Here is a 24,727-nt window from a genome sequence, read left to right as displayed (position 1 = left end):
GTAAAATGGTATATTACACAATTGCTCCATTAATTCTAAATCCAGAATGTTTCCCAAAATTCTTCAATACCGGTAATAAGAATAAGTGTAACAGTGGTCTCTTGTTCAGCAATATAAATGAGGATATCATCCACTGAGCACTATTCTCTCATCCCACTAACAATCCCATTGCAGGCCCCAATACAAGAATATGCCTGCTGCTCCTCCATGCCTGGGACTCAAACACCAGAGTAATCAGCATAGGTTACATAATTGTATGCCATTCTAGTATGAAGGAACCTGAATCCTTTTTAGTATAATGCAGGCCATCTACTCTTTATAGAGTAATTTAAGCCACGACCACTATAGTGGCTCAAAGGTCACTTTAGACAATAAAGCAGGAGCTCACTTAAAAGCCCTGGCTGCATCCAGCATCCAAAATGGACCGCTGCCAATTTCATAACCATATCTGAGTATGCAGTACAGTCATACAGGAATATGACATTCAGTCTCTTACTCCCAGGTATAAAATCAAATTGATCAGGATGGATCAAGGTTTCTATTGCTTTTAGGTGGCCAGCAGTTTTTCGAGAATTTTAATTTCCACATTCAGGAGCATGATGTTTGCATGATGGACATTTATTTCAAGGAGTCACTCTCTAATGCATTACTACTGCTGTGGCCATGATTAAGACTAAAGGGTAGATGTCCTCCCTCTTATGCAGTCTTTAACATAGCAGAGAAGAGGTTCACCAATCTGATAGCCATCAGATCAAAAGGCTTTACTAAACAGCATTTGTTAATGCACCTACAACATCCTCACAAGTAAGATCAGCTTTCAGCACTAAAGTGCAGAAAGAAGAACGTCAGAGAGAAATCCCCATATCAGATTTGTCTGTTTGTAACTCTGTAAAAGAAAAGGTTTGAACATAGACATTGAAGAATTCTGCAATTTAAGCATTATCTCAAACCGAGACACCATCATCAGTGACATGTACTCCCAACCATCTGATATCTGCAGCTTCTTTTCCAAGTCATACCAAAAGCTTACCAAATTTTTTTCCCCATACCAGAAAAACCTAAAAGCAGGTGACCCTATTAGGAGGTGTGCTGTTTAAGCTTCGCCTCTGATCTGTCTTATAGGCCTCCCACACAGTAATCAATTTAATCGATCGAGGCATATTCTAGATAGTATTCCATGGACATATGCTGTTTATCAACCACTATTTTACCTTGCATGATGCATATACAGAACCTCCAAACAGAGGATTAACTGAGTCTGAGATATCAAGCACCACTCACAAAATGGAGTTGTCTGAAACCTCTCATGCCAAAAGCCTTTTATCAGAAATCTATTCAAATAAATCTATTATATGTTAAATATTAATTTCAGGAAAACTCTTTATAACCCTGTAATAGTTAAAATATTGCGCATCACCAAGCTGAGTCACTCCACATATGTTCTCCAGAACCATGGCTGATGTGAACTGTTGCAACATAAAACGACTGAGTCTTCCAATACGTGCATGAGATTGGTCTCGGATGGCAGTACTAGTCTTGGTCTGAGTCCTTCATGGTTGTTAGGTGCACAGTTCCTCAGGCTGCTGAGGGCAGTGATTGCATTTAAGGTATGAAAGGCTCCTGTAAAGGTTAAGTTCTAAAAGAAGGTGCTGTGAATGAGGAGAACCAAGAACAAAACTGGGAAAAGATGAGCATCTGACTAACATGGGATTTGCATCCTTTGGCAGAGCAGTCCAGGAAGCTGGTGACAGTAAGGCGCTCTTGAAAATGCTGGCACTTCTCCACTAGTTTTCCTAGTAGCACCGTTTCCAGTGAGGGTTTTAGTACAAAGAGGGATGACCACATAGGGAGTCCAGACCAGTGTCTTTTAGCCATGCTTCACATTATGAAAAGAGGATTTATGCAACATGAGTGGGTCAAAGATGCTCAGTAGGATTTTTCATTTATTAGGATGCAGGACCGAGATTACTGAAGTGGGGACAGGCAGAAGGGATGGTGTCAGAGAAGGACCGACCTGGCGCAACAGGTGGAGGAGAAACCTCTTGGGACTGAGGAGAGATCAGACAGGTTAAGGCATGGGAGCAAGAGGTAGAAGAGGGAGGGGACAGGCTGGGTGAAGAACGGTGGAAGGAAGGGAGTCTTCTGAGGAAGCAGTAAAAAAAAAAAAAAAAAAAAAAAAAAAAAAAAAAAAAAAAAGAGTGTTTACAGAGGTGGATTACACAAAGGAAATAGTGGTGGAAAAATGTATAAATCTCCAGTGGCAGGAGTTTACGTAAGGGGTTGTATCTAAGGGGATAGGAAGGGAGGTGCAGGATTGTGGGGAGAGAGCTTTGTAGGCAGAGACAGCAGGAAGGGCACAGTGGGGTGGAATTAGTGTAGGATGGAATTTGGTTAGGAGGCGCAGAAGGCATGGCTAACGAGAAGGCCGAGGGCAGAAAAGCAGAGAAAGTGGTGTGATAAGGTGAGTGACTTGTAGTATGGATGAGCAGGCAGGTAGGTCAATTTGGATAAGTGGGGAATAATTCAGAAGAGGGGGGCTGGATGACAGTGCAACGTAGATGGGAAAGAAAAAGGAACTCTAAGGAATGAAGCCAAGAGTCAGACTGTTAAAGTGAGGGGAGAGGTTAACAAAGGTTTATCAGCTTTTGTGAAATAAGGACATACTGAAGAAATAAGGTTGGCATATTATTATTGGGATTGGAAGAATATCAGAACACTAGAATTTTGCATAGGAGTGAAGGTAAATCATTGTGACACAGCTTGGAGCTTTGCCATGCTCAAATTACTTTTGGGTGGGGTGGTCTGAATTGCCTGTCCAGGTAGGGCAAGAGATAGAAGAGTATGATGTAATGTGATTAGCGTGAGGGTGCATCATCCTTGATCTCTCTAAGGTATTAGAGAGTATGTGTTCTGCCTTCAAGTGGCTAGAGGTACAATCCATGCAAAACACAGCTTCTTCGAACCACCAGAGTTAGCAGTTGTCTGGCTCAGACACTTTGGTCTACGAAGAAGATACCTACATCACTCAGGACCAGTCTAAGCTAGACATCAGGCACCAAGAAAGGACTCCAGATTTGAACTTAAACCAAGTGAATTGGTACCTTGGGGAGAACTAGGTTTAATCCACTTATGCAGCTTGAAATCACTCTGGGTTAAGCCTCACATTTTAAACCCAGATTCAGTGTAAAACCTGGAAAGCAGGCCAGAGGAAACAATTCACCATTTTTTTCTTCTCTGAAACAGCTGCTCTGTTGGTCAAGAGAAAAATATCTGAACTGAAAACAATATAAACAAAGGCATAATCACTTCCCTTTTTTCTTTCAAAGTGAAGAATTCTCAGATTACCTGGAGACATTGGGCCCTGAATACACTCAATTATCAGTGAAAACAACTCTAAAATGTACAAGATGAGACAGTATCAAGGGTAACCATGCACAGAATGCTAGGCACCCAGACACTTCCATCAATGCTGGGGAGATTAAACTAAAAGAAAATGGATCCAGAAGAATGAGCAATTCTTGAAAACTGTTACTGGCCTAACTGGGAGATCTCACAGCAAATGTAGTAGAAGGGAAACTGACTATCAGTGGTTCCCAACCTGTGGTTCGGGGACCCCTGGGGGTCTGTGAAGCCTCCTCAGGGGGTCCGTGACTGCTTAGAAAATTAATATTAACAGATTAATAAAGTGTATATAAATAAAGTGGCTACATGTACAATTGAAAATGTTAAAACATTGTAAATGTCTAGGCATTTGAAATTTGAGGCTAAAAATTAAATTAGTATCCTCAGATTGATTTGTGGGAGGAGTGCAGGTGCATCAGAGTACAGTATAGATGATGTGTGGCTTTGATTGAATTTAGAAAAGCTCCAACCTTCCTATTAAAATTATTTTTGTTATTCATATTTGCTTGAAAATTAATTGTGTTATCATTTTTGTATGTGTTTGGTGAATGCTTGTTTTTGTAGTTTGTGTATTGTTTTATGTTTCAGTTCATTGACAATGTTTAGGCCTGGGTCCCCGGCTTAAAGTAATGACTCAGTATGGGTTCCCGGGATTCCAATAATGATTCGGTGGGGGGTTCCCAAGTTCCAGCAATGATAAAATGGGGGTCCACATAAGTCAAAAGGTTGGGAACCTCGTATATATGATAAAAGCATTAAAAGGTTTTAGTGTGTGAGACATAAATCTTGTCTAGACATTCAATAACCCATATGGGACAAAACTTGGGAACCAACAGGTACGCTGTGGTCAGTGACTGGCACTGGGGAGGCCAAGCATCCTTATTAAAACTTAAACGAGAAATGTAAACTTCTAAACAAGACAGACCTATGCTGTTCCACATTGTTATTTCTTTAGAAAGGTCCCACACATATGCCATCAAACTCGTTTATCTTTTTACTTTTTAAAGGTGAACACTAAAGAACACATCCAGAAACTCAAAGCAACATCTTACTTTGAGATGAAAACAGGCCACAATCGGTAATTTCTTCATTGTAAGCTGTTTGGTAGATTCCTGGTAACTGTGGCAACCGCTACATTTGATTTTGGCACTGCTTCCTAAATGCTCAGGTCGTGTAAACCTGAAATAAAGAAGATGGAGTTTAACACAACAGATTTGCCTTTTGATACCAAAAAAAGTGGAGTTGATACTGAAAGTATGCAGCAACTTAAGTTTATGTGAAGGTCTCACCAAAAGGAGAACAAAATGTTACGTGTGATAATTTATAAGATCTACAGCCATAGGAATGAGTTTTACACTACCAACTTATACAATCTCCTCAAACTACCAAAAGCTTCCCAAGCATTATCTTGAAAAGCTAGCATCACATCCTAGCTATTTCAGCACTAAAATAAAATTGCAAAGCTATTTACCTTTCTTCAAAAATAAAGATTGAAGGGACTCTGCCAAGCCATAAACAAACAACGATGGTGTTAGTTTGAAGTAATGTTCTCCAGTGCGAGAATTTTTTTTCTAGAGTTACATTCTGGCAGGTTTCATTTGCCACATATTTTCAGGTGCATTTTAGGCAAAACAATCTACAATTATACCCCTTTTCTTTGTCTTCCCAAATCCACTGTAGAATTACCACAATCCTAGAGCAGCCCACTGTGCTTTACTAGAGGTGAGGATGAAGAGTTTGCATGCAACTTTAGGAAATAGTCTCACTTGAGAAAAATGTTGCAACATTTCCAGTGATTTCATAATATACAGAGCGCTCTTATTGTCAACCACTGGGCCATGGTAATAGAACCTTACTGTAAGATCACAAACTCTGCAACTGTTTAAGACCAAGGTCAAAAAAGGCACATTCACTTGTGGATATGAAGCTAATGAAAATTAATGAAAAAATAAAAGTTAGTTTGTCTTGAAAGCCACCTTTTCTCAATGAGAATCATACCAGTTTCAAAGGAAAAAAATGTTTACAGCTTGCCGATCCCCGTTACAGAAGTTCGAGACGGGCAGTTTTCTACAAAAGTAGACTAGGGTGACAAGAATTCAAGGTTTCAAAGACGATCAAATCTACTTCTACACCCACATGAGCAGGAGGTTTTCACATTAGAGGGAGGTTCATAAGCATGCCAAGAAACAGGCTCAAAATCAAAAGACTTAGTGGTCTGTTTTCGTAAGTTCAAATGAAAGCACTACACTAACTGTTAGATGAACATGCTAACAGACTAATAAATAATATTACACTGTTTAAGTATTTTGAGAAAAATAATTCATTTTAGTGAGCAACTTAATTAATGGTAACCACCTGGTTCACATTTTTAAATATTTTGTGAGACCTTCCTAGGTGGCAGGTTCTCCAGTTTAGAGATACACATGAGAACTATACTGGGTAGAACAAGCTGACCCTTCCTATTTTATAGAACTAACAGGTCGGTTTCCATGTTTAGAATTCCACGAGCAGACGTCATGCCGTAGGGTGTTTTAGGCACACCACTTGCAAAGATAGTCATCCTGGGTATATAAACACTGCAATGCAGTAAGTGACGAGCACACATTTAAGCAACAGAGTGGTGGTAGAAATGTAGCTTGAAAAGCTTCACAAATCTGCACAGCAGATGAGATGTTGCTAAGTGTTGAACCCTACTTCTGATGGTCTTGATTGCCGGGAAGGGCCTGGAAAATAATCACTAGAAGACAAGGCTGTAGGGAAATCTGAACGGTAAGAATTTTACATGTAAATGATGCAAACATTTATCAGTCCTTCCACTTTGAAATTCTTCACTAGTGCTCAGTCCTGGACCTACCCAAACCAGCACTCTAGCTTGGGTTTTAGTAGCTGAATGCAGAGTACTGCTGCTTTTTTCCTTGCCAGAAATACCTACATTGCAAACATTTGCTTAGTTTTCCCCTTAGTGTGGTGGGCTTTCCTTAACAGTTTAACACGCACTGAAATTAAGTAGTAGTATCTCTATTAGCCCCAAACAATACACACAGTCAGAGAAGGTATGGATTAGACATGAATGATCATACATTCTTAATTGCATCCCAACCAGAGTGGGTGCGCTTATAGGGGGTCATCTAAACACAGGAGGATAAATGGCCCTTAGATCTTCTGGAGTGAGTACAATACCACAAAGTTATTGCACTGCTAAAACATATTGGTGTTCAGCTTCGGCTGAACAGAGTTTATGCTTTCTAGTATTTTTCGAAGCAGAGTACATTGGCTAAATATGACAGCGGGTTCAGGAGAAGAGAATTGTAGACTAGGTATCTGATTTTAATTTGAACTTTAGGTTTAATTAGCAGCCTTTGTAAACAGGAGAAGATTGAGGGGAAAATGCCAAATTTTCTCATTGCTGTTAAGACTCTGGAAGCAGAGAGCATGATAGCCTTAAGTGGTTTGCGCAAGTGCCCTACTCCAGAAGTATTGATGTTGGCATACTCCAGAAATGGGGAAACCCAGTCATTCTACAAAGATTAGGATTAATCGTAATAGAAACGTTTTGGGTGCTAAACGGTCGTACTGGCCCAAAACAGCTTCTGCGATCTGATGACAATATAATCCACCTGATTTGAGTTACCAGTCTAAAATTTGCATCCACAACGTGATACCAAAGACATGCTGATTTAGTTCGATGGAAAGTATTGAGAACAATCTGCTCTGTTGTGAGAGAGCAACTGTCTATGTTAGTACTGTTAACTCTTTCAATGTGTGGGAAAGTCTCCGAAGTCTTCCTTGCAAATTTAAAGTTCAGCATACAAACTAGGGTCAATGTCAATTTCACTTGCCAATTACAGCATCTGGTGTTGACATGTACTGATAAGGTAAGCCCTTTAACCAGTCAGGAATATAGTTTTCAGATGTCAAAAGGCAAATCAATACTGCTATAGAAACCTCTTGTTGCATAATTAAGGCAACACTGGGTATAATTTGATCCTCTACTGATGCCTAATTCCCCCAATCCCAATCATAGTAATCTGCTTCCACACTAGCTAATCCCAGAGGGCTTTCAGCAACAAAGGATATGATGGTGATAGCTAGCATTTGGTCTACTGCCTAAATCCCGTCTGTTTGACCCACACACCAGTTTCATGAATTGCCCCATCCATTCTGGGTTCTTATGTACGGTTTTCTAAGCTCCAAATGATTTCTTGTGAAGATGCCCCAAGTATCAAAGAATATCAATATTAATAATTTATGTTTTTATGCAGCTTTTTGCACCAGTGCTCAGATTTCTTGAAGACATCTAATGGATTTCAATATTTTCCAACCAAATGGATCAATTTATTGCCCTCTGAATGACAAATAGATGGGTTGTTCCTATTTGACTTTGCACTGTGCATGTACGTGTCAGTTTATGCAGGCACAATATTTCAGATTTGTTCTAAATTTGTGTTTTTAACCCATACAGCGTTAATAATCCACCCCATGGTCCTTGATAAGACCTAAGTAAAAATGTAAGGCTATTGTGGGGTCCAAGTGATGGAATCTCTGACAGAGGGATGAGGCAGAGCAAAAAAATGCAGAAAAGTGATGGACTGGCTGACATTAAAGGGAGTCAATCTTTGGCCGAAATGCTGCTAGGGTCCTCAACACCAGTATGTCCAGGAAAACGGAGTTGTATGGCGGTTGAATAAGTAGGACCTACAGTTCGCTCACACGACATGCTGAAGTTATTGCAATGTTAAAGACTGTTTTTAGAGTGAGGAGAACCAATGGACAGTTGTTCATCGGCTCAAATGGGGAACACATAAATAATTATAAGAACCAAATTAAAATTCTGCTGCGCCATCACAAAAGGTTTGGGTGGGAAAATAGGACCTAAACCTTTAAGAAAACTTTTCACAACCTGGGATTTGAATAAGGATGTTTGATCCTGTAACCTAACACGGCCTCAAAAGCCAACAAATAACCTTTGCCAAGACAGCACACAACAAAACACATCTGCTAACTTTGCTTGCAATTGGTTTGTATGGCAGGAAACACACCAGGCACCAAATATATTGCAGCGTTTGGTTAAAACAGATTTTGTAGATTGGGTGCCTTCAAGCCAAAATTACATCCACATTTGTTTTGAAGGGGGGGGGGGGGGGGGGGTGGATGTAGCAGGATATGATAGGTCAAAAGAAGTCAACTGTCACTGTTCAACTGGAGGTATAGGCTGGGCAGGCCCCTGCCGTGCTGCAGCAACAGAGGACCCCTCCTCCCACCAACAATGTTGCCTGATCAAAGGACACATGCTCATGCCCAGAAATTCCAGGTCCTACACAATCCTAGCCTAACAGGCAGCCACAGGAATTACTTTGGCCCAATCATGCCTGATCTTCAGAACTCTGGCACGAGAGGAGAAGGTGGGAAGGAATAATTAAGTCCCCAGCTCCACTCTAGGTGGACTGTGTCTTGGGGAGACAGCTTTCTTGGGAACTTCAGCGACCAAATGTTTTGGCACTGTGCATTGTCAGGGATGGCAAAGAGATAGAGCCATGGTTTTCCCTATTGCTGGATACTGCCCTACGCCACCTCTGCTTGTCACTGCTATTCATGCTCTACTAGGGGGCATCTGCTTAGTCTGCCCTGGCTTTTAGAGATACCGCCATGTGCTTCACAATGAGAGAAATGCCTTTATGGTTTAGCCAATTCTAGAGGTGTAGACCCAGGACCCCGCCTTGCCCGGTTTGTTGCAACATCACAGAGTTGGAGTGGTCCGTACGAATCTGAACCAGCCTCCACTTAATGGTCGGAAGGAAGTCTTTCAAAGCCTAGCGAACGGCTTGCAACTCCAACAAGTTAATGTGGAGCCAGGTTTCTGCTAGAGACCACAGTCCTCTGCCGCCACCTCTGTCCAGTGACTCACCCACCCCAGCAGCGATGCATCTGTCACCTTTTTGAAGTCACTTAGAAGTTGAAGCAGGAGGGGAAGAAAGGGGAGCCCCCCGCTCCCTCCCCACAACCGTGCTGTGGTGGACATTGTGACCACATTGTATAGTCATAGAACCAACCATAAGGGCTACCTGCACTCACAAGCCTAAACGCATAAGCTCCAGCACTTGGAATGCTTAAATTAGGTTACATTTCTCCTTTGGGCATCCTTACAAGTACCTAAGGGAATTCTGGTTTGCACAAAACACTGGGGGGCTGCATCACATTCTGCAGCCCCCAACCCAGAAACATCTGCTTTAATTTAAGTGGTGCCTCTTCCCCACCTTTGGGCACCACAGGGGGTGGGCCCCATCGCAAGGTATTATGGGGCACTACAACCTGACAGCATGCATATTCTATGAGCAGCTTTCAGAACCAGGAAGCCGCAATCGTTTGCTATTTTCTCTTTTTAGGCTTGGGTGTCTCAGTCCCATCTGGGGACCCACAAGTACTGGGTAGTTGCTGGAAGCTGTAGAGGAGCCCTAGGCTCCCGCAGTCCCAGCAGGCTCACCACACCGAGCTTACGAGCCTCTCTTTTGCTGCTTCCAGATGCTGCGAGAGCAAGCTTTGCTTCTGCTCGCGCTCATGGACAGGAGCCCTACACTTCACTGCCAAGCTGCAGGTAGGGAAATAAAAGGTTGGCACAACCTGCTCCACCCCAGACACAGGCAAGAGGCAGGCAATGCACTAGTCTTACTCCATGGATCCCCCTCTGGGCCTTGTAGCTCTGTCTGGGGGATGGGGTCTTCTGGGCAGTCTTGTGTTGGGCCCCAGGGGAAGGGGTCACCGTGGCCCAAAGTTCAGCTCTGGGACGTGGTAGCACACACCCCTCAGAAGGAAAATATTTATGAATAAAGATCCGTTGAGCCCCTGGGCCCTTACCAGGCCTGGGATTTTAATACTAGAATTGTGCGGAGTGCCACAGTCTGTGTGTCATTTTAAAAAGAGTAAGTCTTCAAAGTGGCATAACTCTGGCTCAATGGGCTGATTTTTAAAGTATTTGGCTCACTTTGCTTCTGATGGCCAGGGCTAGCCATAAGGATCGTTTTCCACAGGCCTCTTGGCCTCAAAGTTGTAATTATCAGAGGAGCCTGATTCAATTGTTCCCCAAGTTAGCCTTCTCTGGCTGGTATCAGGTGCTCTTCTCCTGCTGGTAGAGGCATAATGTGCAGCCCCTCAGCCAGCAGAACACAGTCCTGTGCCCACTCCTAAGCACCATAGCCACGCCCATAGCCTCCCAGCTGCATTGCAGAGCACCTGGAATTGCAGCAGAGCCTAAGTGCTAAGCCAACAGGTCCTCACAGGGCATAAGGTGGCCAGTTTCACTAATGCAGAAGAGACCCCCATCATAGGGCTCAGGTAGGTTGAATGCCCTTAGTCCATCTTAGCATGGCATCAGATGGCTTCTCTTACTAGTCTATTTTTTTTGCCGGCCTCAACTTCCAGGTCCCTGGGCCTTCTCCTGTGCTTCTCCCTTGTGCAGGGCTTTTTAAATAGAAGTGGAATGTTTTAGCTTTCAGGATCCGCTGGCTAGTCCTAAGATGCTACATCATCCTTCCACCCCTGCCTGAACCCTCCTGCACAACATTCTGAGACAATGGCACCATCAAGTTTTTTCTGAACAGAGCTCCTTTGAATGCCTCCACTTCACCCTTTACGGACATCAATGCCAGATCCCTTCCCACCAAAACTTAAGATGTGTTGGCTCAAAATGTCTGGGTTACCTCCTTTGTGAAGTGGGTCTGGGCTGTCCATGTCTAGTTGCAGTTAATAAGTTAATTATCAGATGGAGATTTTCCCTATGTCCCTTCCCTCAGGAACTGGGTCAATAAAAATAACTGCTTACTTTGTGTGGGAAGTCAAAGGCTTGTTGTGGACATCTGTTTGTGGCAGTCCCTACATGGCTTAAGCTCTGTAGATTTTGATGAGAACATGTCCTATGAACAACGAAGAAGGAAATTTGAGAGGAAAAAATGGTCAGAAGAAGACAAGGTAAAAGCTTGGAAGCAAGCTCCAGATCACAGAATAAAGGTACTAAACAAAAGAAATTAACATCAGTGCGCAGTGGTAACACTTATATGTGGCTAAAAAACAGGCAGGACAAGGCTGATGCAGAGCCACAAAACGGTACCTGCTTGCACACATAAGCAATATGGAAGAATTTGCAGTTAGAAGTATCCATCATAGCCTATGCGAGAAAGGAATTGTGAGGGTAAGAAAAGAATGAGTAGTCTTTTCCTGTTGGACTGAAGTGTCTCCAAACATCTTTCAGTTTGCGAGTATTACAAAGATTTAGCATTTGTGAGACTTGTTAGGTTTAAAAGAGCATGCAGAACTTCTAGTGATGATCCAGTCCCAAGGGACGTTAAAACTCCCAACCCAGAATGATTCTGCTGTGAGGGCACAAAATACTTTTTTTGTGACGTATCCAGAATTTGAGGAGGTTGCTATTGGGTGCTATTGGTTGCTAATGTTCACAACTATAATTTAAGTATTTTCTTTCTGGAGTTTGGTAATGAGCCATCTGCCTTCTGGGTCTGTTTCTGTAGAGGTAATTGTAAGACCAGAGGAATTGGGAAATAATGGTGATTTGGCCATTGTTTGTTTGTGGCTGGGACCCAGGATAGGTTGCTAATCCAAGTTTTCTTTAGGAGGACAACTTCTTTCAAAGTGACTTTAGTCTGTTAATGCAGTAAGAGGTCTCCTTTGAGTTTATGGATCTAGTCTAGGATTTTCTGGTGTTGGGTGGTTTGGTCCCTTCACAATAACGTGCTAATTAGCAAGTCTCCAATATACCTCTCAAACAGTTTCTTTGTCAGGCGGTGTCTTGCCAAAATACACATAATACTCACTGAGTTCTTACTCGAAAAAACAAGAATCATTAAGATCCCTTAAAAAAAAAAAAACTCAGAGGCTTAAATTTAGCAGACATCAAAATGCATTTCTAGCTGGGATCATCCCTGGCTCTCCCCAACTAATAACACCCCCCCATCATAGCTTGCTTTTAAAAAGGATCCTGTTAAACCACTCTTCTTTATTTCTCTAATTACCATTAAGAAAATAAAGGAACACACTGAAACCATCCTCACAAGCACCGTGCAGGCCCTTTGTAAAACTGAGAAACTACCCAACACATTTCACTATTCACTCCTAGCCTCTTTAAGAAAATTAGAGGGAAAGACACTTTTCTTTCCCCGAAGATAAATGGGCCCAAAAAGGCATACTGCTAGTAGGAAATCTGGAAACTCTTTCCTCTATGATATCCTTCTCCCACTCAAATCAAAATTTGGACTAGATGACAGACTTTTACCACTTTTTAAAAATCAAAGCAATCATATCCAGACAAATCCCCAAGGTCACCCCGAACTACCCAACATTCTACACCAATATCAGGGAAAGACAACCTACAAACTTTACTCTCTCCTAGAACCTCTCAAATAAATACAAACTAAATGAAAATCACTTGTAAACAATACTCAGATAGAGCCTCTGAACTGGCCGTCCATCTGGGCGAACCTCACCTTAGACAAAATTGCACCATCTTCAGCTCAAAGTTGACACTGAACTGCTTATATGGCTCACTAGACCCCGCTAAACTGTTTAAACTAGGTCTCAAGACTGATACTTGCAGGAGCTGCGAGAGAGAACCAGGTGACCTCAAACACATGATAATTGACTGCACCTTCTCTAAGAAATTCTAGACGGAAGTCAGTGAAACCATTTCATACATCCTACACATAAAACTGGATACCTAACCAAGCCTCCATTGCCCCTGGACTACTCCTCCCAACACAAGCTCTATGCTAAACAAAGCTGACCGTTGTTAATGGGCTATCCTCGTTTCAACCGGCCTTAATGCCATTCTCTCTGACTGGAAAGATCGATCCAAACGTTTGACCAACGCCTGGTGGGAATGGGTACAATTCAACAGAGGTTTGGATAACTCTCTAAACATGTACCTAAAAATACCAAGAAGGAAAAAAAAAAAGAAAGTCTGGTCCAAACTAGACATATTCATCACAAACATGTCTCCATAGTAGAAGCCACCATCCCGACCCCAAGCTTTCCCCTGTCCACCCCATACCATTCCACCTTCCTATTGGCTTTTTTTATCCCCTTGTATCCTCTTCCTACTCTCCACACCACTTTCCTGTCTCCTATCCTTCCTCCCACCTCCGTCTCTCCTCCAGCCCATCTCATGATACTAGCCTTTACTAGCCTGGGAATTCCATCTAATTTTACTGTGTTATTCTTCCACAAGACATCTTTGATCCACCACATAAGTATCAAGAGAAACAAGAGAGCTTGCTTTATTAACATCACATAAAAAGCAGATTCACCTAGACACTTTGCCTCCATGAGACCCTTTCACCAATATTCATAATAATTTACTCAAATGTATCTCTTACACCCTACCAAATACTTGCTCTTCTCTGTGTGCTATTTCTATATCTGTATTCCTCAGCTTGTATAAAACATCAATAAAAATGATTTGAAATAAATAAAGACGTATCCATCATAAAAGCAATGACTGTTGCAACTGCACCGACAAACAGCAATATTACTGACCATGGTTTTTAACAGTGTCAAGCTGTCTCAGGAGCATAGGTGAAAAACTGGACTGTCAAATTAGAGTCGTCCCCAGAAGATGCTCCTATACTGATAATATGGCATCATGTGAGGGAAAGCTTTTGCAAATTCCATACCCAGTATGTCCCAATGAACTGCAGCAAACCAGAGATGGGAAATGATTGCAAGGATCAGGAGCAGGTTGATTGAGCAAAAAACAGATGTCCTTCATTGGCTGTCACCCAAAGAAGCGTAGCAATTACATTTCAGTAGCTGCAGTAAGGTAGTCACTGGGGTAAGCAATCTTGGCATACAAGAACCTGAAAGTACCTTTCCTGTATTTCCACTGAAACTACTGAAGTGCTGTCTGAACCTGGACAAAGGATACACAAAACAAATAACTGGTTCACAGTATACTAATACAGTATGAAACAAAGTCCTCTCTATTTCTTTAGGTATTTTAAATAGCAGCTTCAATAGTCCTGCCTCACCCTGGGAAGAAAACTCCACTCTTTGGGCCCTAATGAGAGAAGCCCACCTACCAACTTCAATAGTGCCTGATTCTCTTTTGAAATAAGCGGACTGTTGCAACTGGAGGATTTGTACTGCAATGCCTTTCAAAGAGCTGAAATATTACCAGGGCAAGGTGCCTAGGAAATGTCTTCACTTAGTGTTGTGCTTACAGCGAACACATGCCATATTAGAATGCATTTTTTTAAAACATTCAATTGGTATATAAACTTTACTACTGGACATCTGACAATGGAGAAATAATTGAACAAGTTCTTCATCTTGAGAGCACTATTACAGTGCTAATGCCTTCAGTATTTAATCATACTGGCTGCACATACAAAGTTTGGTATTCACCACAGAAACTGGACACATAGCAGCTAGTCCACTGAACTGGTATACCAACTTCTTTAATAGTTGATTGTCCAGCACCTAGGTGCCGGGCTAACCATGTTAAGCGCAAACAATTTAATCACTAACTCTTTCTTGAGCTTTGTAATGTCTTCTACTTTATTAAGTTAAGTCACCAAGTGATTGCGCAAATATATCAGTTATGTCTTTAAGGTCAATAAGGTAGGTATTGACACTTTAACGGGGGCCCTATGTGTAACCTTCTCCCATTACAAAGTATTTCATGCACTACTGCAATCTGCATACACAAAATTACAGTCTTGCTCAAAGAACAATACCAAGGCTGAGTCTGACATATTTAAATCATTACTTTGCCAAGTGGTGTACATTATCTAAAACAACCACTGGAACCAAGATTGTTTACAGGAATAGCAACCCCCGGTTTTAAATTACTGTTTTTATCTAAGGCAATCTAAATAAATGTATGTGTACTTCGTCATGCCTTAACAAAAGTGCACAGGACAAAAAAGGTCTCATAACAGTCTAAAAAAATACTGGCATTGTCCCCTTTGCCAAAGAGAATATTCAAATCAATAGCAAGCGTAACTTTCCACATAGCTGTAAAATCTGTTAGTTCTGAAGGAAAGAAGTTGGTCTAGCTGACCTCATTTCAATTGAGCTACTGCTGGGAATTCATGGTTAGAGATCAACCAACTGAACGTGCATTTATAGATGTAGGACTAACATTTCCCAGGATGGCACATTTGTACCTCAGCAAAAAGGTGTAGGACATTAAGTCAGACACAAGATCACACTAACCTACAGGATTTTTAAAATCTATTTAAGTCCGAAGCTCAACATAGATACAATGAGATATAGTTTTAAATTGAGGAAAATATACTGATAATACATCAAGTAAAACAGACCTAAGAGATTAAGGAAGAGGCAAAAACTTTAACCTCAAAATATTTAATGTGTAGTTGTTAGTATTCGTATGCAATAGAACTGCTCATTTCTTGAACCTTTGGGTATAGGATTATTCTTACCCCTGTATCAGACACTGTGCAGCACACTTTTTGGTTTGGTTTGCACTATACATATACCTCGAACAAACATTCATACAGCAATTAGCTAAAAGAAACATGCATAAGTTATGAACACAGATCAAGTGGAATATTCTGAAGTAGCTTCTGCAGTCACAGAAGCATGCCTTAAAGAACCTAAAAGGACAACAACTACATCATTACAATTTACAAAAGATATACTGCTCGGACCCTGGCATACTTAGTGGATGTCTTAATGGTTTTAAAGAAAACAGGATTGTCAATTCATCTGCAATGAACTAGGAACAGGATGCGCTTTGGAATACAGTATCTCAACTCACTAACAAAAACTAATTAGTAGCATGCAGTCAACCAGTAATTTGGATGTTGTAGATTTCAACTTTTTAAATAATGTAGTCATCATCCATTCTTCTAGACATATCATGGGCAGCTGAGCAACAAAGGAATTAAAGACACACTGGAAGAATATGGAATTAGAGTCTCTTTTAAACGTTAGTTTGGAAGGACAACCTTCGTTCCAATAATGAAAATAAAATTCAATTGGTAATGTCAGTTTAAAATGGGTATGCAGACACTGGGCATGCACCCTGAAAATGTAATTTAATCCAAAGCTTTGGACAACATTAAGGAGAATCAAGTCGGGCTTTGACAAAATAAATTCACTTTATTAATTAGGTAATTTTATCTTGTATGTGCAAACCACAGTAAATACGTAATTTGCTCATCCTTATTTGCAGCACATGGTAGAAAACAATGCCCTTTAGACAAATAAAACAAGATACTGTACCTTCTCAGGCAGTCTGTAAGTGTAGTAGTTCCTGTTACATGACTTTCCCCGTTCACCACACTGCCATCGCTCCCCGGGCTCAGGGGCCAGAACGGGGTGGAGGAGCCAGGCAAGTCCAAACTTATGTCCCAAAATGGGTCAATTGTTGTAGAAACACCACTGAAAAATAGAAAAAGAAAAAGGTAGAATTTTTACAAATTCATCAAAGTGCATTTTTCAATTTGTTTTTTCTAAGCAATTCACAGTACACATTTTTTAAGAACTCTTTTTATTGAGTTCATATGCAAAGAAACAAACAAACATAATGCAGTGCATGAGACTGCCCCAAAACACCTTTTCTCACATGAAAGTGCTTACACCGTCAGGAATATATATCCACATTTGCTGAGCCAACAGTGCCACTTGTCAGTCCCAAATACATGGTAGTACCTATTGAAAATAATTCATATACAGTCTATGCATACCAGACTTTTCATATGACCGCAGATGGTTGTCACCATTATTACATACTTGTGAACACCCTTAGTTAGTCATCAGGGTAAGTACTCCTCCCAGAACTTGACCCGTCAGTTGCAGTGAATCGCTTCAGCAAGTTTCCCCATGCTATCAGATCAGTAAGTGCACCCTCAGCCCTACGTGCTATGCACGTGTTAATCCTCTGCCGCTTCCCACTCCAATATATCCTGCAGCTAGAATTCAACTGATGGGCTTCTAGTGCTCATCCAAACTATGGCCACCCTGCGTTTAGCCAGCATAGGGCCAGCTGTGCCAGTTTGTGAGGGACTTTCCACCCCCTAGGCTTCGTCATCACCCCAGCAAACATGTCAACGGTGTCAATGCTATACCCAATCCAGTGGCCTCTGCAACCTTTACAACCACCTCCCACCAGAACTGCTGCACCTCCCCACAAGACCAGGCCACATGTAAGAAAGAAGTTATCCTCGCCACAACGTGGACACCTGGCTCCCCTTGCTGGGTGAATCTTATTGAGATGAAAGGGTGTAAAATAATTACAGTGTACAAAATTCAAATGTAGGAGCTTAAATCTATTATTGCATGAAACTGTGCGCACAAGCGACAGGGCCTTGGTCCAATCGGGGTCTTCCACTGATTTCCCCCAGCTCCTGCTCCCAGGTGTTACGCGCCACACAGATCGCACAAGTCATGTCCTCCGAAGGGCTCTATACAATAGGGCGATTAAGTGTCTCCCATCTCCCCAATTTAGCAGCCCATTCAACACCCTTGAGGACAGCGGGGAAGTTGGAAACTTGCACCAGAGTTCCAGTGCCACACTTTCCATCTTAGCACAGTGAAGGAATGACCTGGACCCAAACGTACATATACTGTGCCTCCTGAAAGGATATGAGCACCTCATTGGGGAATAAATTCCCTGCAAAGATACCATACAACCCCCCCACTCTCTAGCTGTCCACAGTCATGTAATTATCAATATCCAGGAAGGGAGCTAGATCTCTCACCTTGAGTTCCCTGTCAAATGGGGCACAGCAGAGCTCCTCCTTAACAACCTGTTCCCAGATCCGTGCGGTATGCTGGACCAGGTAATGGACAGTTGACTTCAACCGTCCACCTCTCATCAGGATGTGCGCGAACGTATCAGTGCCCAGCAGTCCCTCAAAAAGTCACTTCTCCCAGCCATCCGTCTCAGTAAACCATTTTGCAGAATGCTGCAAATGTGCAGCATAGTAATATAGCCTAGTATTAGGAATCGCCAACTCCCCGTCCTCCAGATCCCTTTGCAACGTCAATAGAGAAACTCTACTTCGAAGTCCAGCACAGACCAATGAGACCAATAAGCTATCCAACCGGCAGAATAACCGAGGGGCCAATGGAAACAACGAATTTTGTAACAGATACAGACAGCGCGGAAGAAACACAATTTTCGCGATTGCTGCTCTTTCCATCACACAAAGTGGCAGTTTATTCTAGAACAAGTTAAGCCACGTTACGTGTCTCATGTACTGCTGCAGTACATGTAACCCATATGCCCATATACCTGAAGCTCTCTAACTACCAGTGGAGACTAACCACCAGCAGATCATTTGGCTGTCGGCTACGAAGTACACCCAGCGGGAACAAGAGCGACTTATGCATATTCACTCGGAGCCCCGATACAGCCCCAAACTCCAACAACTGCAGCAATTAAGGAACAAGAGACCACCGGCGACCCAAGGTACACCAGCGCATCCTCCGTGTATAAAGAAATGATGTGCGTGGCAAGTCCCTCCCGAATTCTCCATAGGGCCAGCAATACTGCCAAAGGCTCCACCGCAAGGGCAAGAAGCAGCGAAAGAGGACACCCCTGCCTAGTTCCCCTGCCGACCACTCACGATTCCCCCCACCCAGACTCTTACGAAAGATTCAGTATAAAGCAAGCAAACCCAAGAACTGAATTTGGGGCCAAACCCCATTCCCTGTACTACCGCCATAAGGTAGCTCCATTCCACAGTATAGAAGGCCTTTTCCAGGTCTAACGACACCAATTCCAGTTCTTCTGCTACATCCATAGTTTCATGCAGCACATGCGCCAAACCTCGTAAGTTTAAAAAGTCATACTCCCGGCAGGTATAAATCCACATAGGTCTATGTGGACCAGCCCCCGAACCACTCCTCGCAATCTAGTAGCTAGTATCTTACAAAGGATCTTTACATCACTATTCAACATTTTGAGTGGTTGGTAGGAAGAGGAGTTGCTCGAATCACACCGAGGCTTAAGCATAAGACAGACAATATCTTGCAGTGACCCCGGCAAAACGCCCGCTTGCGGGCTTCCTCAAATACTGCCAATAATTTCTCTCCCAATATAGAGGACTATGTCTGGTAAAGCTCAACAGGAAGCCCCTCCCAACCCAACCCCCACGTCTTGGATTTAGACAACGCCACCACTGCTACACCCAGCTACTCCACAGTAATCTCATTATACAATTCTCTCCTACACTCATGGTCCAATTGTGGTAGCTGCACGTCCCGCAGAAACCCCCGCAGGACCTCAACTGTCACCTGAGAACCAGTCCTCAACACTCTTTGCAAATGCTCTGCCAGCACTCTTAATATATCTCTACGGTTGATCTGTATGCCCTCAGCATTCCGAATATGCAAGATAGGAGGTGATTCCACCTCATGCTTTAGAATCCACACCAGCAAGCTGTCCCTCCCATTACTTGAGACCTTGCTCCAGTTACCTACGCACACCACAGGTAGTACCTATACATACTCCTCTCAGGATGGCCTTCATTGCCTCCCACCCAGCCCCCCTGGTTGCTGTGGTGCCCCAATTGATATCCATTAATTTGTTATCGCAGCTCCATAGACTCACTGCACGCAGCGTCTGCCAGGAAGTCAGGTGGCATGCGCAAAATACGAGTCCCCAAGCCATCTGATCCCCATCTCAGTCACATCAATACTGGGACAGGATCAGATAAAAACCTTCTCAGGTGTGATATACCCAACACCTGCGTGCTATCCAGGCCCGCCAATAGAAATCGGTCCAAATGGCTATACGTGTTGTGCATCTGAGTGACATGTGTATTCCCTACTTTCCGGGTGCAACCCCCTCCATCCATCCATCCATCCATCCAGCCAATAACCTTAGGTTATGCATAGCTGCAGTAAGGGATCGCGATCTTTCTCACCATCCAAAATACAATTGTAGTCTCCAGCCCACACAATAGGGGAACCCACAGCTACATTGTCATCAAAGAAGTAATCATCAGTGTTAGGTGCATAAGTAATGAGTATAGCAAGGGAAGCGCCATCCACTGTACCCTGCAGGAGCATATACCATCCCTCGACATCTGCCTCACTATAGGTGTGTTTAATTGGAATCCCTGGGGCTACCCATATCGCCACTTCCCTAGCATAAAAGGAAAAATATGTGCAGTGACCCTGCCATTTCTTAGCAAGCTTCTGAGCTTCCTCCTCATATGTGTTTACTGTAAACAGGCAATTTCAATCTTATGTCTCCGAAGAAAGGAAGGCACCCTATATTGTGTAGTCTTCCAGCCCCCTGACATTCCAGGTCAGTATATTTACCTGTTAAATCATGAACACTGTATATTCCTTATCTGCCGCCCGCTGTGCTCATTCCTTCCCTCCATGATTAAGGAAAGCAGCTAAGCTACCCCCCCCCCATGTCTCACATATGAGTGTGCACTGCAGGTATAACCCTTGAACATATGCCAACATGCATATACGGAACAATCCCCAATCCACCTTCCCACCCCGGATAAACAGTAAAACAAATCAAAACATACTGAAAATCGGTATGTGTATATGCTGCCAGGACAGCCTAAGAACCCACTGCCCCAATCACTAAAGCCTACCACAACACTGGACAACCCCCGAGCCCTCACCGCCCCTTATTTCTAATTAAACTGTGCCTATGTCCTTGACATAGCATGCCGGGAGCAGGCCAAACCTTTTCATTCTATAGAATAAGGGCGCAAATGCTAAAGTAGCTATATCAGCTCAATTACGAACCAGTCATTTCTTACTCGTTGGACAAGATGCTCCCCAACATAACATGTCCTATGGTGGAAAAGGTAGAATGCAGGTCCCTGTAAGAAGGATAAAGTGAACTGACAACTCTGGCCTTAGTAGACAGGCTGTTTTTTTTTGGGAAGGGGGGGGGGGGGGGCCACAGCCATTGTACTGTCCTAAAAATGTAAATTCTATTACTATCGCTTCCCCATGCCTTGGTGAGTTATCCATCTGGCACTCATTACGTGCTCTACAGTTGGGGCCACCGGAGCCACCCATTGTTTCGGCAGCAGAGTGGGCCTGACTCAACCCACTCAGAGGGGCTTTGTCCCTCATTTCCAGCCACCTCCAGAACACCTCTGGGCGGTCAAAGAAGTGGGATCTGCTCTCTGAGATGATCTTCAAGCGCCGCGTACCATAACATACAATGTACATTCGTAGCTTGGCCTTCACATCCGTGAAACCCTTCCTCGATACCTGCACCTTGTTTGTATAGTCAGGGTAAATGGAGATGTTATGGGTCTCATAACAAGCCTTGTCAGTTTCCCAGGCCGCCCGCAGGATACCTGTGCCATTTGTTTTCGCAGAGGGTCGACCTCCACCTGCAACTCCACAATGGCTCCTTCCACCACCTTAACCTTATCAGATACCTTCCGGAGGTCCGCCTGGAGAAAATTCACCTCCAGAGCCACTGTCTCTATTTTATCCTCTAGTGTAACCCTCAAGCCCTGAATTGCCGCCAGAAGTTCAGCACGAGATGGCTCCTCCATGGTTACTGGCTGGCTCTGGTCTTCCCCTGATTCGCACTGCCATGTCTGGCGCTGTGGTAAGGGGGAAGAAGTGGTGTATTGCTATATGCTATCTCCCTGTGAGGGAGCGCCTGCTGTGCCTCCCCATCTCGACACACACCAAAGTAAGAAGGGCAGATGAGGTTCCACCTGCCCCCGCGGCCAATTCAGATGGGGACACCAAGGGTCCAGAATGTCGCAATGCTCCCCTCACCTCCTACAGTAGAAAGAGACTGCACCAATACAGTATCCGGCCTGCTCCCCGCTCACCAGGGCAGTTCTCCTCACAATTCTAGGATGTCAGGTAAACATTTCCAGCGCCATTACCTTCCTAGTGAGCCAGGCTGGATAAGCTAGTGGTTACCAGCATCCGCCCTGCCTCCAGATATGTGCGCCACTGTTGATCAGTCCTTCACACGACCCCAGGGTGCAAAACTTCGAGGCGCCGCGCCTCCTCCGCCACTCCACATGTTCACAGTCATGCAGCCAGAGTGTCCCGGCCAGCCAGATAACCGGCATGGGCCCCGCCTCCACCCGCAACAAGCGATCCACATCTCCAGTTAAGTCTCCCTTCACAGCCCTTCACCAGAAGAGCCAGCAACGAGGGCCCAGTCCGCAGTGAGCCTCTTTTTCCTCCAGGCTGGGGTCCTATGGGCCCCTTCTCGTAATCACCAGACCCCGTGACTCGGGGCACCCTTACCGTACGCAGCCCCCAGGGAGGACGGCCCAGCAAGGGCGCAGCCGGGACGTCCAGGTCCCATCCACAGCTGGGTGCCACACGGCCCAGGCCAGGCCCCCCATTTGCCATCAGGCCATGGGGCCCCCAGGTACCCAATTGGGGAAATCAAGCTTTCTTTTTTTTTTTTTTTTTGGTAGGTTCACTTGGGTTTTAGAAGCACTTTTGTTTTGGTCTTGCAGGAAAAGACCACTTTGACACACTGAATCACTATCTTCTAAAATCTTCAGGTTAGTGGAAGGAAAAATTACTTTTAATTGGAGTTCATCTTCATAGTATTTCCCTTGAATGCAAAGGTTGAAGATCTCTCAAGTTGTGTGGGATCCCAGAACACTTTTCTATATACAAGTACACAAATTGAAAACCATGTAACAGGAAGGTAATAATTCTAGAAACAAAAAAGTTATTGGTGGAAAGTTTGCAATAGTTTCAGTCACTGGCAATCAAGCTACATTCGTATTCCTCTTTCATTGGCCATTATTCCAGTCCAGAAAGGTACCAGCCAAAGTGAGATGAGACATTATCCTGCTCCAATAGAATGATCCATCCTTAACTGCTATGCCAGGTCACCTCTTGCAGGGAACCCCAGACAAATTTTGCTCTCACTTGGAATCATCAGTGAGATGCAGCCGTAATCCTGTAGAACCACGTGTGGGCATTCCCATTAGAACCGAGGCATCACACTGAAAACAAAACTGGTCTAGGGTATTATAAGGAAATGCCTCCTTGGCATGGTTACCCCCTGACATTTTGCCTTTGCTGATGCTAAGTCTTGATTTGAAAGTGTGCGGAGGCCTGCTAACCAGGCCCCAGCACCAGTGTTCTTTCCCTAACCTGTACTTTTGTTTCCACAATTGGCACACCCTGGCATCCAGGTAAGTCCCTTGTAACTGGTACCCCTGGTACCAAGGGCCCTGATGCCAGGGAAGGTCTCTAAGGGCTGAAGCATATCTTATGCCACCCTGGGGACCCCTCACTCAGCACAGACACACTGCTTGCCAGCTTGTGTGTGCTAGTGGGGATAAAAAGACTAAGTCGACATGGCACTCCCCTCAGGGTGCCATGCCAACCTCACACTGCCTATGAAGTATAGATAAGTCACCCCTGTAGCAGGCCTTACAGCCCTAAGGCAGGGTGCACTATACCATAGGTGAGGGCATAAGTGCATGAGCACTATGCCCCTACAGTGTCTAAGCAAAACCTTAGACATTGTAAGTGCAGGGTAGCCATAAGAGTATATGGTCTGGGAGTCTGTCAAACACGAACTCCACAGCACCATAATGGCTACACTGAAAACTGGGAAGTTTGGTATCAAACTTCTCAGCACAATAAATGCACACTGATGCCAGTGTACATTTTATTGTAACATACACCCACAGAGGGCACCTTAGAGGTGCCCCCTGAAACCTTAACCAACTACCCGTGTAGGATGACTGGTTTTAGCAGCCTGCCACACACCAGACATGTTGCTGGCCACATGGGGAGAGTGCCTTTGTCACTCTGTGGCTAGTAACAAAGCCTGTACTGGGTGGAGGTGCTTCACACCTCCCCCTGCAGGAACTGTAACACCTGGCGGTGAGCCTCAAAGGCTCACCCCCTTTGTTACAGCACCACAGGGTACTCCAGCTAGTGGAGTTGCCCGCCCCCTCCGGCCACGGCCCCACTTTTGGCGGCAAGGCCGGAGGAGATAATGAGAAAAACAAGGAGGAGTCACTGGCCAGTCAGGACAGCCCCTAAGGGGTCCTGAGCTGAGGTGACTCTGACATTTAGAAATCCTCCATCTTGCAGATGGAGGATTCCCCCAATAGGGATAGGAATGTGCCCCCCCTCCCCTTGGGAGGAGGCACAAAGACGGTGTACCCACCCTCAGGGCTAGTAGCCATTGGCTACTAACACTCCAGACCTAAACACGCCCTTAAATTTAGTATTTAAAGGCTCCCCAGAACCTAGGAAACTAGATTCCTGCAACCTAAGAAGAAGAGGACTGCTAAGCTGAAAAACCCTGCAGAGAAGACGGCGACACCAACTGCTTTGTCCCCAGCTCTACCGGCCT

At 43.9% G+C, this 24,727-nt stretch overlaps 1 protein-coding gene across 5 annotated transcripts in view; it reads right to left on the bottom strand.

The window, feature by feature from the left end:
* USP22 (ubiquitin specific peptidase 22) overlaps positions 1-24,727 on the bottom strand; it is a 404,497-nt gene that overhangs the window by 65,193 nt on the left and 314,577 nt on the right. For all 5 annotated transcript variants that reach the window (XM_069210051.1, XM_069210046.1, XM_069210048.1 and 2 more), the window contains 2 exons: positions 16,654-16,812; positions 4,455-4,581 (listed from right to left, as the gene is read on the bottom strand). In XM_069210051.1, coding sequence (XP_069066152.1) covers positions 4,455-4,581; positions 16,654-16,812 — 286 coding nt within the window. The remainder of the gene's footprint in view (positions 1-4,454; positions 4,582-16,653; positions 16,813-24,727) is intronic.

This window comes from Pleurodeles waltl, chromosome 10, assembly GCF_031143425.1.
Source record: "Pleurodeles waltl isolate 20211129_DDA chromosome 10, aPleWal1.hap1.20221129, whole genome shotgun sequence".
Taxonomy (NCBI): Eukaryota; Metazoa; Chordata; class Amphibia; order Caudata; family Salamandridae; genus Pleurodeles; species Pleurodeles waltl.
The sequence above is the reverse complement of the archived record's forward strand: the minus strand, read 5'-3'. Positions and strand labels throughout refer to the sequence as shown.